The sequence below is a fragment of the Anser brachyrhynchus genome (genome assembly GCF_964034855.1).
Source record: "Anser brachyrhynchus genome assembly, chromosome: 11".
Classification (NCBI taxonomy): Eukaryota; Metazoa; Chordata; class Aves; order Anseriformes; family Anatidae; genus Anser; species Anser brachyrhynchus.
Window position 1 is genome coordinate 1,972,200 of NC_137706.1, and position 15,655 is coordinate 1,987,854.

The 15,655-nt window shown below is 34.6% G+C and overlaps 1 protein-coding gene across 7 annotated transcripts in view; it reads left to right on the forward strand.

Annotated features, from left to right (window-relative positions):
* DMXL2 (Dmx like 2) overlaps window positions 1-15,655 on the forward strand; it is a 55,239-nt gene that overhangs the window by 38,089 nt on the left and 1,495 nt on the right. For 3 of the 7 annotated variants that reach the window (XM_080607096.1, XM_080607094.1, XM_080607100.1), the window contains 17 exons: window positions 179-309; window positions 1,006-1,254; window positions 3,177-3,358; window positions 4,102-4,232; window positions 5,234-5,319; window positions 5,570-5,771; window positions 6,575-6,692; window positions 7,482-7,544; window positions 7,942-8,028; window positions 8,106-8,227; window positions 9,007-9,145; window positions 9,663-9,723; window positions 9,806-9,933; window positions 11,836-11,913; window positions 12,521-12,612; window positions 13,199-13,251; window positions 14,329-14,546. In XM_080607096.1, the coding sequence (XP_080463222.1) occupies window positions 179-309; window positions 1,006-1,254; window positions 3,177-3,358; window positions 4,102-4,232; window positions 5,234-5,319; window positions 5,570-5,771; window positions 6,575-6,692; window positions 7,482-7,544; window positions 7,942-8,028; window positions 8,106-8,227; window positions 9,007-9,145; window positions 9,663-9,723; window positions 9,806-9,933; window positions 11,836-11,913; window positions 12,521-12,612; window positions 13,199-13,251; window positions 14,329-14,546 (2,140 nt within the window). Of the gene's footprint in view, window positions 1-178; window positions 310-1,005; window positions 1,255-3,176; window positions 3,359-4,101; window positions 4,233-5,233; window positions 5,320-5,569; window positions 5,772-6,574; window positions 6,693-7,481; window positions 7,545-7,941; window positions 8,029-8,105; window positions 8,228-9,006; window positions 9,146-9,662; window positions 9,724-9,805; window positions 9,934-11,835; window positions 11,914-12,520; window positions 12,613-13,198; window positions 13,252-14,328; window positions 14,547-15,655 lie in introns of those variants that run through there. The other 4 variants (XM_080607095.1, XM_080607097.1, XM_080607098.1 and 1 more) reach the window with 4 other exon arrangements.

The following is a 15,655-nucleotide window of genomic DNA, read 5'->3' on the forward strand; positions in this document are numbered from 1 at the left end:
TACAAAGTTTTAATTTTAAAAAACATTTTGTATTCCATGAAATTATATAACTCTTTACTTAATCCTGTAGAATTTTAAATGTTGCATTTTCTAACTAAAATGAGAAATGTACATATACTTGATTACAAAAATATTCTAAAATCCTTTCTCATTAGAAAAAAAATTGATTTGTATTTAGCAGTCAAACAGAAGCAAATCAGTTTACAGGGATGGTTTATCAAGGACTGCTTTTGAGTGATCGACGCCGACTGAGGACAGAAAGTATTGAAGAGCATGCAACTCCAAACTCGTCTCCTGCTCAGTGGCCTGGTGAGACAAAAATAATGGTTATTTTAAACACCACTCACTGGACAAGCTCCACATTTCAATATTTTCTCACTGTTCTGTAATACAATAACTTACAGTACAACTTGATGCTAATCTTTCATCCAAATCTGGATGATCAATGATGGGTAAGTGTTTTGTATTTAGTTCTCAAATGAGTAACAGCCTTTAGCGTCTTCACATATCAAAACAAAAAAATAAACTTTCTGTATTTCAAGCCTTATTCGAAGAAATGGGGATCCTCAGGATAAAGTCTGTAAGCTGTTAATTTGTTGTCCTAAAATGTTTTCTTCCAGTCTTTCTCACCCCCAAGCAAAGCTTTTCTGTTAGCTGTTTAAACAGTACTGTCTTACATACATGCTTTACTTGCTGTAGCTGTCAAAACAGCTACTTTTGATGTACTAACATAGATTTAGTATTTTGAGGTCAACTCTGGCAATAGTGCAGGAGTTTCACAGGCAAACTGAACTGAGACACAATTCAGAAGTCCCAGACCAAAGAAGGTTTTTTTACTTCAATCTTTATGATTTTAAGAAAAATAATAATAGTATATTTCATCTGAATAAATGTATCAAGTGGCTATTAGTCTGTTTACCATAAAAGGTAGAGATGTCACATTGACTTTTTCCCTTTTTGTAGACCTACTCATTTAATACAGAACTTTTCGTCTTCTCTTTGCAGGTGTGAGTTCACTTATAAATCTTTTAAGTTCAGCTCAGGATGAAGATCAACCAAAGTTAAACATTCTTCTTTGTGAAGCTGTTGTAGCTGTCTACCTGAGTCTGCTTATACATGCCCTGGCAACCAATTCATGTAACGAATTATTTCGACTAGCAGCCCATCCATTGAACAGCCGAATGTGGGCTGCCGTTTTTGGTGGCGGAGTGAAACTACTTGTAAAACCTCGAAGACAATCAGAAAATATCCCAGGTACTCTGTTTTCTAAAGGTCATACTAATTATTTGTATTTTGTACCTTTTAGTAACTTATAAGGAAGATTTCTTTCCTTTTAAAGACAAAAAACAAGCAAGCATTATTTTAAGTATCTACGGGCAAGAAATCTCTTACGTTAGTAAAAAAGCCAAAAAAACGTTAGTCTTTCTCACAGTTGTCCCTTGTACTGGCACCCAGCATATTTTGAATTTACCATTAAAAAAATACAGGTATTTACTCAGAAGGCAACTTTTTAATTTGACCTGATAATTTAACTGTGATTTTAGATAGTGGTATTAATTTTAATTCAGGACTTGAAGACTGTTGTCTGAGCACTTGTTAGATTAAAAAAAAAATAATCCAGACTTCATCTTTGTGACTGACTGTTGTCACAAAAAACAAGAGTGTTGATGGGATAGAGTTTTGATTTTTTTTTTTTAATCTCTACTTAGATTGGATATAGAAAGTCATTGGACTTCCGCATTTAATTACTTTTACACACAACATAGTTTTCTTGGGATTTTTCCTTCAGTCTTTCTAAAACAACGATGAAAAATTTCAGTTCAAGGTAAAGCAAAGTGCTTAAACAGCAAGATAACAACAATATTGTTAACAGTGAGCCATCACACCAAGTAGCTTTGACAAGTAGTGATGAAATCAGTGTTGTGACACAGGGAATGTATCCCAGAAGCATGGTAAGCAACCTGCATGTGGATTGCTCTGTGTATTTCCCAGTATAAAAGTTTCAGAATTACTAGTATACACCATTATTTTTCTTAATGTAAGAACTGATGGCACTTATAATGGCATTGCCAGTACTTTTGTAACTCAAACCTGCATTTGATATTAAATCACCAGAAAAATAAATTAGTGATGAGTAATTTTAACTCAGATGTTTTGATTCAAACAAGCGTCCTAAGCATATTTCTTTATGAAACTACTATTAGGTGCTTGCTTATAACACTTTTCAGTGCTCTCAGTCATTATTTTTAGTGAAGAATAGATGGTATAAATCAGTGCTAATACCTAGGTTTTCTGTATGTGAGAGAGAAGCCCTACTGTGTAACTATTGCAGTAACTTGGAAACAAGTTACTTCTAATCACAATGATTGCTGTCATTGATGACATTATCATACAGTCACCATTGGTCAATTTGAGAATAATCATTTTAGGAATGATCATTTATTTTGACAATGTGTTAATATAAACAACTTTTTATAAAAAGTCATATTTTCATTTGAGATGTATTCTGTTTTCCTTTAACCTACAAGCTGCTACAGTTTCTGATGTTTCAGAGGATGTTAATGAAGGTTTGTAAAAACTTGCAGTGTAGATGAATATTAGTGATGGCTTCTAAAAAAAGTTTTTTAATATCTACCTCCTTTGTAATAAAGTGTAATCTTCAATGTTACCTGCCCAATGACACTTTAAAAGTCTAATTCCACATTTATATTTTGATAACTATTAAGATGGTTTAAATCATAACATTTTACAATAGACTTCAGTTGTCAAAAAGACTACTCAAATTCTCTTTACTATCTTAAGAGTTCCTTGACTTATATTTTGAATAACTAATGCTAATTGTGCAGTTTACTGTTTAGTGAAATTTTATATATTGCTTCTATTTCTGAACAGAATATCTTAATTTTTCTTTCTTGAGAAGCTAAATGCTACATCTACTGAAAACTTCATCCAGATAATAAAACGTATTTCTCATGATATACCCAATGCTACAGTTATTTAATTTATCATAACGGAACTTTCTGTATGATTACACTTAATTTATTTAGGCTGGCTTTGATTCCTGAATTGGTAGAAGTTAGTACCAATAATAATGTTTTAATTTCCTTCAATTATAAAATACAACTACTTTGAAAGATGCGATGTTAACATCAGCTTTTCAAATTATCTGAGTTTAGCACCACCTCTTCCTTCAGAAGAAATGGATAAACATCGTCGTCGTTTTAATATGAGAATGCTCGTGCCAGGAAGACCAGTAAAAGACAGCATTGTACCTCCACCTGTGCCTGCAGAAAGACCCTCTTACAAAGAAAAATTCATCCCTCCAGAGCTCAGCATGTGGGACTACTTTATGGCAAAGGTAATTTAAAATGGAAAATATAAGTTCATAGAATCATAGAATATCCCGAGTTGGAAGGGACCCATAAGGATCAAGTCCAACTCCTGGCACTGCACAGGTCTACCCAAAATTTTAGACCATGTGACTAAGTGCACAGTCCAAACACTTCTTTAATTCAGACAGGCTTGGTGCAGTGACTACTTCACTGGGGAGCCTGTTCCAGTGTGTGACCACCCTCTCGGTGAAGAACCTCTTCCTGATGTCCAGCCTAAACCTCCCCTGCCTCACCTTGACACTATTCCCGTGGGTCCTATCACTGGTGATTAAGGAGAATAGGTCAGCGCCTGCCTCTCCACTCCCCCTCACAAGGAAGTTGTAGACAGTTACAGTTAGAGTTACTTTTGTGAAGTTACAGTTCACAAGAGTATTTCTACTCCCTTAAGTTCTATAGGACAAAAATAATGTGAAATTTTTCAGTGCTCTTCATAGTAAGCTGCATCATCTTAAAAAGCTTCATCTTAATAAAAGATAAAGAGTCTCAAGTCTGTTACTTAACCTCAGGTCTGTTACTTAACTTTCAAAATAGGGCTCTTGCCAATAATAGAGATAAACACTGTTCCCATTGCTACTTGGTCTGGTTTTTTTTAGGGAACCTTATTTATATGTTGTTATCGTTGTCAAAGAATTTAAATGATACCTAAACTAAAAGAGTCTAAAGAGATCAGAAAACTAGTTTTAAAGCAGACTTTTATTTTGCATTGCAGCCATTTCTTCCTTTGTCAGACAGCGGCGTAATATATGATTCTGATGAAAGCATTCATAGTGATGAGGAAGAGGATGATGCTTTCCTCTCTGACATACAGATCCAGGAACACAAAGATGCCAATTCTTACAGGTTAGAAGAAATTGCCACTGTTTTAGAATAATAATGTCACATGCTTACCTTTTCTTCCAAATTAAAGAACATACAGGTCTTCTACACAGTCCACAGGTTCAGTTGAGTATTTTTAGTGCCATGGACAGTTGTACCTCTGTCAGTGGGATTACAGGAGCAACAAATTTTGATCACAGTAACAAACATTTACCCATTTACTTTCCTGAAGAAAATGGGATTAGCAACTCAGAGCTGTGTTTTGGCTTTTCTTGGTGGGAAGGGAAACAAACAAGAAATACCCTAAGAAGAAGACAAGTAATACCGGTCATCTTTAAGACACAAGGAGCATGAGCTACTACAATGCCAGCTCTAGAATGATGTTTCAGAAAACTGATTCAAGTGTGATTGATCCTTAGTTCTTGAATTAGAGACAGATTAAATAGAACACTTAAAGAGAAAATGTTGCAAGATAAAATGGAATAAAGCACATGAACTTAGCATTATAAAAGTGGAAAAAAATTATGGCTTTTTTAATGTGTTCTACTTTTCGATTCTCTCTTTAGTCCTTACACTCTACAGGCTTTGTAATTTTAGTACTTATGAGATTCTTTCAGTTGGGAAAACTAGCATGAATACCAAATTCAAGTAATTGCTTGTCTGTATTCATTGTGATTTCACTGGAGAACTTCAGGAAGTATTTCAGGAGGCTTGTACTTAAATCACATTCTTGCAGAGGCTCACATGTGCACACTCTTTTATATGATATGTTTTTTATGGAAAATAATTCAATAATCTTAAATTTATAAAGAGAAAGCGATGCTTACTGTTATGGGGGGGGAGACAGCCTTACATTGCATAGTTGATAGATATGTCTCTCTTTACATGTCTGTTAAATTTAAAAGCCTTAACCTTAAAGTGCTGTTTTTCTGATCTGTGTATTAGGTAGAAGAAAAAAAAACCTGTTCTGCAGACAGACATGTTAGTGTTGTTTTAGCACAACTAAAACTATTGTTTTTATACAGCTGGGCTCTTCTGCATCTGACAATGGTAAAACTAGTTCTGCACAATGTTAAGAACTTCTTTCCTATTGCTGGTCTGGAATTCATTGGTACGTGAAATTCAACTTAACATTTTAGTTTTCTTAACAAGTGTCTTTCTGTCAGACTTTGCTTTTAAATACATCGCTTAATTTTTATTTTAAAATGTATATAATTTAAAACACTATTTGTGACAGTTGCAAACAAATACATTTTCTTTGAAGATTTTTTTAAATGATTTTATTATTCTACTTTTTTTTATATGTGCTGTAAGTTATATTATTTTTTCTCTAAGCCTTACTTTTTAATATTTCTGTTTAGATCTGCCTGTAACATCACCATTAGGCATTGCTGTAATAAAAAATTTGGAACACTGGGAACAGATTCTTCAAGACAGAATGGACCAGTTTGAAGGCCCACCGCCAAACTACATTAACACTTATCCTAGTGACCTTGGAGTAGGTGCAGGACCGGCTATTCTCCGCAATAAAGCAATGATTGAACCTGAAAACACACCATTCAAGTAAATATTTTTTCCCTAGAAAAAAAAAAACACATTCCTTGACCATAGACATATTAAAGATTACTTCCCCCTGAAGCTAAACAGCCAAATGAAGATTAGCTAGATCTTAGTTCCAGACAATGCTTTACAGAAACCATTTTCCTATGTCCCTATGTGACTTCTTATGCAGCTGTCTCCTGCAGCTGCTTTTCTTATTCTGCTGCACCTTTCTCAGATGCATTAAGAAAGGAAAATAAGAAGGAAAGAGCAGTGCTTGGAGGACTACAAATTGAGGGCAATAGCTCCTGCTAGGAAGACCCTATTCAACCTCTTCTTCTATTCCTCCAGTAGTAGCTATCTCCCACCCTACCTCAGCCACAAAAGTTATATAGTATATGCAGATGCCAGTAGGAGAAGAGAAAAAGAGTTGTAGTACAGTCCTTATAAAGTCAATCCTCCTATGTTGGACCTGTGTCATGCTTGCAGGTATCTTCAAATGCAGATGTTGAAGGATATTTCCAACGCAAAAAATAGTTTTGCTTTTCTCCATATACTAAAAAACAACTTTTGTTTTGTTAGCTATATGTGACTATATATGAGATATATAATTTGCATGGTTGGTACTATAGGATTTTATTAACATATTCTAACAAATGTAAAAAAAAATATGTATCCCTTGATATTTGCCATGTACAAATTAGAACTTAAATTTGGAATTTCATTTAAAGTAATTTGGAGTCATTCTCCAAATTTAGGGATGGATAGGGGGATGTTATCTACCTTTAATTAGACAGAAGCCTTTTCGTTTTTCCTGCGTCATCCAGATCAAAGGATTATTCAGCTCTTCCAGCAAAAAGGCTATGGCATTTTCTTGTGAAGCAAGAACTTCTTCAGGAGACCTTCATAAGATACATATTCACAAAGAAAAGAAAGCAAAGTGAGGTAAACAAAGGATTTAACTTTAGTTTTTTTTTAAGAAAGCTCAGTTATAACTGTTCTTCAGTCTCTTCAGTATCTTTTAAATTTTCTTTCCATTTTTGTTGGCATTTCAATTTCTTTCATTTTACAGTGTTTTTCATTTAGTCAACATGACTGTCATGTTGTTTATTGAAACACTAACTGAACCAAATATTTTTAGACAAGACATATTTCACCTTACCTTTATGTATTTAAATACTGTCCTAGTAAAGAAAAATAACATTTACAATAAAGATAATAAGTAAATAAACTTTTGTATTCATATATTTTTGTTGTCATATTGAAAAAGAAATTTCAATGAGCTATTACTTTGTGTATATGTATATATGCATGAGTAATATATACATATAAAAGTAATATTATATAATAATATATAATATGGGGTTTTATGAATTGTACCTGTTACAACTGTAACGAGTTGTAATTGTAAATTTTAACCAACACCAGTACCATGCAAAATAACTATACTATTTAATATCTTTAAGGTTTCTTGTAAGTATGGAGTTTGTGTGTGTATTACTCCTCCATTTATTTGCTATATCATACATTTTGTGTTCATCTAGGAGGCATTACATTTTAAGTGAGTTTGTTTAGATTGCTGTCATAGTTCCTGTGCCTTTTATAAGAAGTTAATAATACATTTGTCATCATTTGCTGACAGTGGCCTTTAAAATCTAGTTTGGAATGTTTCATTCTTTTTTTATATTTGTTTGTGCATGTGTTTTGTGTTTGTGACTGTGTGATGTTATGTAGTCTGTAGAAGATCGTGTGGAGCAGGTCAAACAAAACTGCGTAGCAGAAGATCACAAAAACAAGGTAGTATCCCTTCTCCCAAACCTCTAGCACATTCTTAAAAGTTCTGTGGAACTGGCTTTTCTTTCTTTAATGTGACTAACAGAAGCTATGTGTTCTGTGTAGTCTGTGTGGCAGGCTTTTAATCAGTGAATGAATTAACTTTGGATGTCCTATAATTGGGATGAGTGAACACCTTGTAAACAGTGTTGCACACACAACTTTGTGTTTCTTACACTCAGACATAACTTCTGACTTTTAGAACACCAAACAGTATGAGAATTCTAAAGTTTGCTTCCTAAACAATGCTGAGGCCACTGAACTTTTCTTGCATGAATTTTGTATCGACTTTTGCAGTCTGAATGTACCACTACAAAATGGATTTTCACTCTAATTAAAATTTCTCATAAATGTTTTGTAGGTTGAAGCAGATCTTGGCTACCCTGGAGGAAAAGCAAAAATCATTCACAAAGAATCAGATATGATAATGGCATTTGCAGTTAATAAGGTAAGCCTTAAATATTACTAGTATGTGCAATAAATCTTAGTTAAAGTTAGTATAAGTTTTCTATTTGTTCTGCATAGGCAAACAGCAATGAAATTGTTTTGGCATCTACACATGATGTTCAAGAACTTGATATTTCAGCTCTACTTGCTGCTCAGTCATTTATATGGATTGGGGAAGAATATGACAGAGAGTCTAAAAGGTAGGATTATTTCTTTGTGGTTATAGTAAGAGTTTACCGTGATGCTGGGTATATAGTTATAGTAAATGTTGACTGTACACAAAAGAATGTTAATTGAATAATCTTCAGTAGGTTTTAGATTACGGTCCAAAGGAGTAGTGGTGAGGGAAGGGAAAAGAATATGGCTATGTTCTACACATGATAAAAATAAGATTTTGAGGGGTTTAAGTATATTGGGCATGTCTGCACTGTTCAGTGAAGTAAACTCCTGTGATGCATAAGCTACTAAAGGAAGCACTACCTCAGAAACACTTGCAGTTGCATCGTTTCAGTGTTGAGGCTATTTGTGGTAGCTGATGCTAGCTGTCTAGTGCAATAGCCTGAACTACAGTCAGCTACTACCATTATCATGGTGAGAAGTGTGAATGTGTCAGCTGCAGCAAGCACTTACTTGCACTACACTTCATTGCACAGAATAGATGCACAGGTCATCAATGTTGGATGCTGTATTATCCTTCTGTCCATTCTTTTACCAGCAATGTTCTCCTCAAGGGAGCTTGTATTATCAGCATCTACCATGGTTAGAATCATCTGTTCAGGTTAAAAATTGATATATTTGGAGCATTTGGAAAATGTTTGTATAATGTAAGTGTAGGAATTGTGCAATTATTGTCTCATTATAATTACTTCCTCTATCCACTGTCATTGGGCTCTAAACCATGAGATAAGCAAACAACACAGATAGCAAAGAAGCATTTTTATAAAGCAAAAGCTGCCGTGTTTTGTTTTTTTTTTTACAGTTCTGATGATGTTGACTTTCGTGGTTCTACCACAACACTAACACAGTCAACTGCACCATCTTTTGGAGTGAATCAGATACAACCATCTTCATCTATGCCATGGTTAGGCAGTGGTCAAACTAGCACTGGAGCTGGCGTGGTAAGTACTTTTGTTGCATGCAGCTCTCGACACAATTATTTGCTGTATTTTTTAGTAAAGTCCTAGAGTATATAAATCATACTGTTAATTCAGTGTTGACATAAAAGGCCTGCAGTGGCCAAGACCTGACAAAACTAAGTATTTTCTTGTAGATTGTGGCATAGAATTATTGGAACTTAGAAAAAAATGTGACAGTCAAGTTTTTCTTATGGGACCTTTGAGGAGCTAGGACTAGCAGTTTTTCAAAAAGAAAAAAAAATCTTGCTTTGGGACTAATATCAGAAGTATTGCATCAGATCTCTGTACAATAGAAGATAACATGATCTGAAATTGCGTGACCGAAAATCTAAAATCTAAAGACAACTAGATATAATTAGCTAGAAATAATGTTAGTTTACAAGCTTTTTAACTGGGGGGAACATTTACGTATGGTAGAATAAATAAGGCTGAATAATGCGTTTGTGTCTTATCTTGATTTTTATTTTAAAATTATTTTTATATCCTTTTTTTTATGAAGCTTATTAAAAGGAATCTGAATAATGTCAAGAGAATGGCTTCACATCCAGTCCATCAGTATTGTAAGTAAATCAGAATTGCCAGTACGAAGTAAATTTTTTTTTTTATTATTCTGTATTAATGAACATCTGTTTTTGATCTCAGATCTTACAGGAGCACAAGATGGTAGCGTTCGAATGTTTGAATGGACAAGGCCACAGCAATTGGTATGCTTCCGACAGGCTGGGAATGCCAGGGTTACAAGAATGTATTTCAATTCACAGGGCAATAAGGTAGGTACAATTTAGAATTTTAAATTTCATTATTCATAAGAGAACACATTTGATAGTGCTGTGACCTCTAAAACAGTTCTAATTGATAACACACAAAACTCATAAGATGGCATAACCAGTATGATTTCATTTTCGCTGCATACTGAAGCTTTATAATAAACATTGACCTTTATACTCCCTTCTTTTCTATCAGCTTCATGCTGATACAAGTGGGGTTATATTAATACAAAGCAAGATTTTCAGTAATCTCCGCTGTCTTTACACCTCAAGAGTAAATTCTGTTGCAGGAGAAATGCACTGATTTATATCAGCTTGACTGTCTTCTCTTACCTGTCCCTTCCTAAAACTAGTTATTCCCTTCATAGTCTAAGCAGTCTCAAAACAATTTATTCTCAAACTCTTTCTGTCTCTGTCACACACACACACATTTAATCTCTCTAAAATTTAACTATCATTTACAAGATAGATAGATCTGAAGCCTCCTTCCTGCTGTCCCCATAAGGGAAGCCCAATATGATTCACTCAAAAGGGAATTTCTGGGGGCTGTCAAGTCATTTTATCTGTCTGTTAATCTCTGGCTAGTCTTTATTATTAACTACATTTTAAGCAACTCTCAGTATTATATATCCCCTTTGCACTATTTTCAGACTTCTTGTCTCCCTTTTCTGAAACCTGTGTTTCTACGTGGAGGGTTTTTTAAATTAAACATTAAAAAAAATTGAACTTACCTATTTTGCAGAAGCAAACTTATATTAGACTAGGTTTAGGTGTTCAAGAAGTGCTTCATACTTGCTTTCTGGCTATGATAAAGTTTTGACAGAATGTGTTACCTAGAAGATATACTTGCAGCCCATTAGTTGAAGAGAGTAAATCTACAGTGTAGAGAAATAAAAAAACTACAAAAGAGCCACATACTTTGGCCAGAAATGAGCATGAGGTAAACTGCAGAAAACAGTGGACAAAGAGAAGGGAATTGGGAGAAATACCCACCTCCTCAGTTTTTCATATAGTATGTTCTGTTATTTCAAGAAGTCTTGTCCTCTGCATTTTACTGGCATAAAATGTAACTATTTAATTTCATTGTAGTTAAGGGGCATAAAAAGTGAATTAAAGGAGTTGGCATGACTGTAAGAAACAACATTTAGAAACATAAAATCTCTCCTACCACATCATCTTTTTTCAGGTAGCATAAAACCTCGTTTATTTATTTTTTTAAATCAGTGTTTTGATTATGTTTGAAATATTATAATCTAACATCATACAGGAATCAATTTTTAAAAGAATAAATTATCTCTGCTGCTTCACATGGAGGTCGCTCAAGCAGGACTCATGACCAGACAGAGAAAATATGAAAAATAATTATAAATGTTTCTAAAAACATTTTGTAAAACTTTTATAACAGTATGGAATATACAGTATAATTGCCATGCATTTTGGTTAATTGGCTCAGTTGTTAATGGTACAATAATGATACATGATACAATACAGTCTTTCCAAAATTGTGTTCAAAATCATGCTTTTATGAGACGCTGTCATGCATCTTACTTTACTAAGCATTTTCAAACAGTCGGGGAGTAATGATTCCTCTGTAGGCTTTAGTGTTTAAAAACAGTATTCAAATGATAAGCTTCCACACTTAAAATGCCTTCAGTTCCAGAAAAGGTTTAGGCATGTAGGAAAGCATCCATCATTAATCATTAAACAATCAGTGCTGAACTGAATTGCCTTCTAATTTGCTTGTTCTATCTGAAAACCATTGTTGTTGATATTTGATGTGTAGGCAGTGGTTTTGTGGGTTTGGTATGTTGTTGTTTTTTTTCCCGAATTCAGCTGTTTGCTGTCATGAAGCAAACATCCAGTAACCAATAAGTTATGCTAATAAATGCATTTCACTTCTTGCAGTGTGGTGTTGCTGATGGTGAAGGATTTCTAAGTATTTGGCAAGTAAACCAAACCACCTCAAATCCTAAGCCCTATCTGGTAAGTAAATAGACAACTTTTTTTTAATTCTTTTTATAGACAAAACTTGAGTCTTCAAGATTTCAGGCAAGCCAAGGGTGTAAGAGTTTCACTGAGGCATTTTTGATTTTGCTGCTTTTTAATTAGCATATTTTACCAGTATGTGTGGTGCAATAATATGTTTTTGGAAAACTAATTGTAGAAGAGCCATAAGCTGCAATGTAATTACAAATACTACCAGCATTACCCTTAATTAAATTAAAAATCAGAGCTCACAGTAATGACTTTACAGTCCCAAGACGTAGTAAAAGTACACTCTTTTTTTTTTTTTTTCACTGCTAATTAACTGTACACAAAGACAATGCTTAATTTGAAATTCAGGCTAATGCTATGCTATGTGATTTTTTTTTATAATTCAATTGTTGTATTATATTTTTATACTGTTTTTTAATTCATTACTTCATCCTTTGGACTTCAAGCTGTGTTTTATATCTGTTTTTTAGCTTTTAAAACTTTAAAAGACTGCTTGCAGTATGCTATCAGTAACATCACACTAATAGTAACTTTTGTTGCAGATGACAACCAATAAGATCGCATCTGTGTTTTTGTTTTGTTTTGTTTTTAATAGAGTTGGCAGTGTCACAGTAAAACCACAAGTGACTTTGCATTTATAACCTCTTCAAGTCTAGTTGCCACATCGGGACAGTCCAATGATAACAGGTGTGTTTAAAGATCACCAAAAAATTTCACCAAAGCTACCAATTAATGTCCATTAACCCACTGCCTTTCATGCATTAATGTGTGGCTGACATTGCAAGGATCAGCATTATAAGCTTTGTTACAGCTTGGACTTGACAGGTTGTTTCTTTGAACATCATTCCTTCAGTCATTTGTTTCCCAACTCATAGTTTATATAAGGTATGGTCAACAGTTGACCATTTTTTTCAAGGTGTATTCCAAATACTAGTTCTGAGGTGCTGCTGTTGCTAGGGGAGAAATATGTTCAGTAAAGTCAAGGTAATTATTTTTCTCTGAAAAGAGCAACTCCTATAATTTCTTGGTATGACCTAGGATTAGTACACATCTTAAAGGCAGAAAGTATAGTCTCCATTGTGAAGGACAAAAGAGCACAGAAAGAGTTAAGCTCTTAAGTCTTTACGTATGCTCTCCAGTGACTGCAAAGAGTCAAGGGCTCCTTGTTCAGTTCTACCTTCTAGGTTTTGACACAGAACACAAGAACCCTCTGAGTCATGTCACACTATGAATCGCTTATCAACAAGCCATAATGACTTTTTTTCCCCTTCAGAAATGTGTGCCTCTGGGACATGTTGGTTTCATCTGGTAACAGTCTTATACATGGTAAGTGCTGCAGAGAAAATCAGATGTCTTCTTTTCACTGACTCAAGAAATACAGTTTGTGTATACGTTTGGGTCAAGGAGAGAAATATATGCTGGGGTACTAGTCTTAAGTATTTGTGTGCCACACTAGTGCATGCACCAGGACTGATACTATGTAGTCTCCAGCATGATGATAATCTGCTCTATATAGAAAAGTATGAAGAAGGACGATCATACATAAAGATATTTTCGTGACAATATTAATAAAGCCTGCACTATTTGAATACAGTCCTGAAAAAAACTAAGCATCTGCGTTATTAAAGTTTGCGTGTATGCAGGCTTTCACTTAAACTAGCACTTAATAAATAGATCCAGTACTCTACTGAAGTACAGGAGAAAATACAATTGTAGGTAATAGTAGAAGCAACTCAGAAAACACTGTCCATGTTTTTCAGCACTTGGACTAGATTCTTAACAAGATGTTTGTATCTATTTGTTCAGGTTCAATAATTTCATCTTTACATAAAGAACTAAAGCAAAATTCTATCATCTTGCACTATGGAAAAAAATACAAATTTGATATGTAGGGTTTGTAAAAGAACAAATTCAACCATCATAAACAGCCATAAACACTTGTAATACATGAATAAACATAGCAATTACCTGTGTAAACAACAGGGGCATTCTTACTTTCATATTTTAAAAGTAGCAGATTGCACAGAAGTTCAGTCTCATTTTGAAGAAATCGAGTTAGGGCTCCTATGCAAATTAGAATTCAGGAAATTAGAATATATACATTTTAAACTCAGGAATTTAATTTAGCTTAACATATATGGTGAATTTTATTTATTTTTTTTAATTCATGTATGTGCCTGTATTCTAACTTGAGTTAGACTGCATATCACGCTTTCTTGTGCATTAGACTTGTGTTGCCCTAATAATAGCAAAGAGCTGTTAACTGATATGACATTACCAATATGAAGGAATGCATCTGTCAAGTTAGAAAACGTTCAGATAACAATTCATAGCAGAAACGCATTTTAAGATAGAAAGCTACTTACAGTTTCAAATCGATTCAACTGTGGCATCCTTCTTCAGCCTTCACCTGTCATGATCATGGCGCCACGGTACTTCAGTATGCACCTAAACATCAACTGCTAATCTCTGGCGGTAGGAAGGGTTATATCTGCATCTTTGACATCAGACAGAGGCAAATCCTTTATACCTTCCAAGCACATGAATCAGCTGTAAAGGCCCTTGCACTGGACCCTTCTGAGGATTATTTTGTTACAGGCTCAGCAGAAGGTAACATGAAGGTAAGCCTTAAGAGTAGCTGAGTCGTAATAAGAGTATTTACCTTAGGTCCTGTATAGATATATTTTGATCAGCATGCTGTAAATTGCCATATGAATGTGGTAACGAAACAGTAAAAAAAAAAAAATCCACAAAACTTCTACACTTGTTACACAGGATGCTTCCTTTGTATTCATAACGTAAGCTTAAATATACTAACATGCTTCTAAAGCAATTAGCTTTTGTTCTCCACTAAAGAAGATAAAATAGTCTTTTAAAAGTTGTGTGACTGAATTTTAAATGGATAAAGCAAAATGCATGATTCTGAAATCTTAGATTTATTTTTCCCTCAAAGATGTGTTGGTTTTGGTCTTTGGATGTTTGTAATACTCAGCAGGCACTCAGTAACCTTAACATCTCATAAAGTTGTTGTAACACCAACTTCTGTTTACTTTGATGTCCCAGGCAGCTACTGGAGTCTCATAGTAGTCAGACACACACAGAAATAACAGAAACGAAGTCCCTGTTTTAAAGGGCTTATTTCCTGAGCAGTAAAGGAAGGAAATACAAAAACATGGTAAAGAGATTGAGAACACAGTTTCTTTCTTTTTAGCCAGACTGTGCAGTGTTAATAGGTGCCTTCTTTGCCTGTGCGTGCTTTGTGGCCTGCTCTTGGTGAGAGCTCCTGCAGCCTGGGACACAGGACAGCTCAGACAGTTGCACTGCCACTCTGCACGCTCATTAATTATGCTGCAGACTCTCTGCAGCATTCCTTAGCAGAAAAGCATTTCCAGCTGCTGCAAAGCTGACACAGTCATCTTCATCTTGGATAAAAATGCAACCTGTTCATTTCTGCACCTTTCATGGGGAGGAAGCTGGCAGGCACCGCTGATCAGGTAAAACAGCAGCTTTGCCCTGCAGAGTAACCAACTGGCCTACAGTATGGTAGCTTTATGCTATTTTGCATTACGCTTCATCAAAAGCCTCTTAAGACTCTTGGACTTCTTGTTATAATTGTCGCTTATAGACAACAAAAGCACCCTTTATCTTTGCTGAACAAGGTTTAGAACAGCTAAGAATCTGAAACGTTAGGGAAAAAATAGAAATCCTAATTTTAATCTCCTTCTGTCTC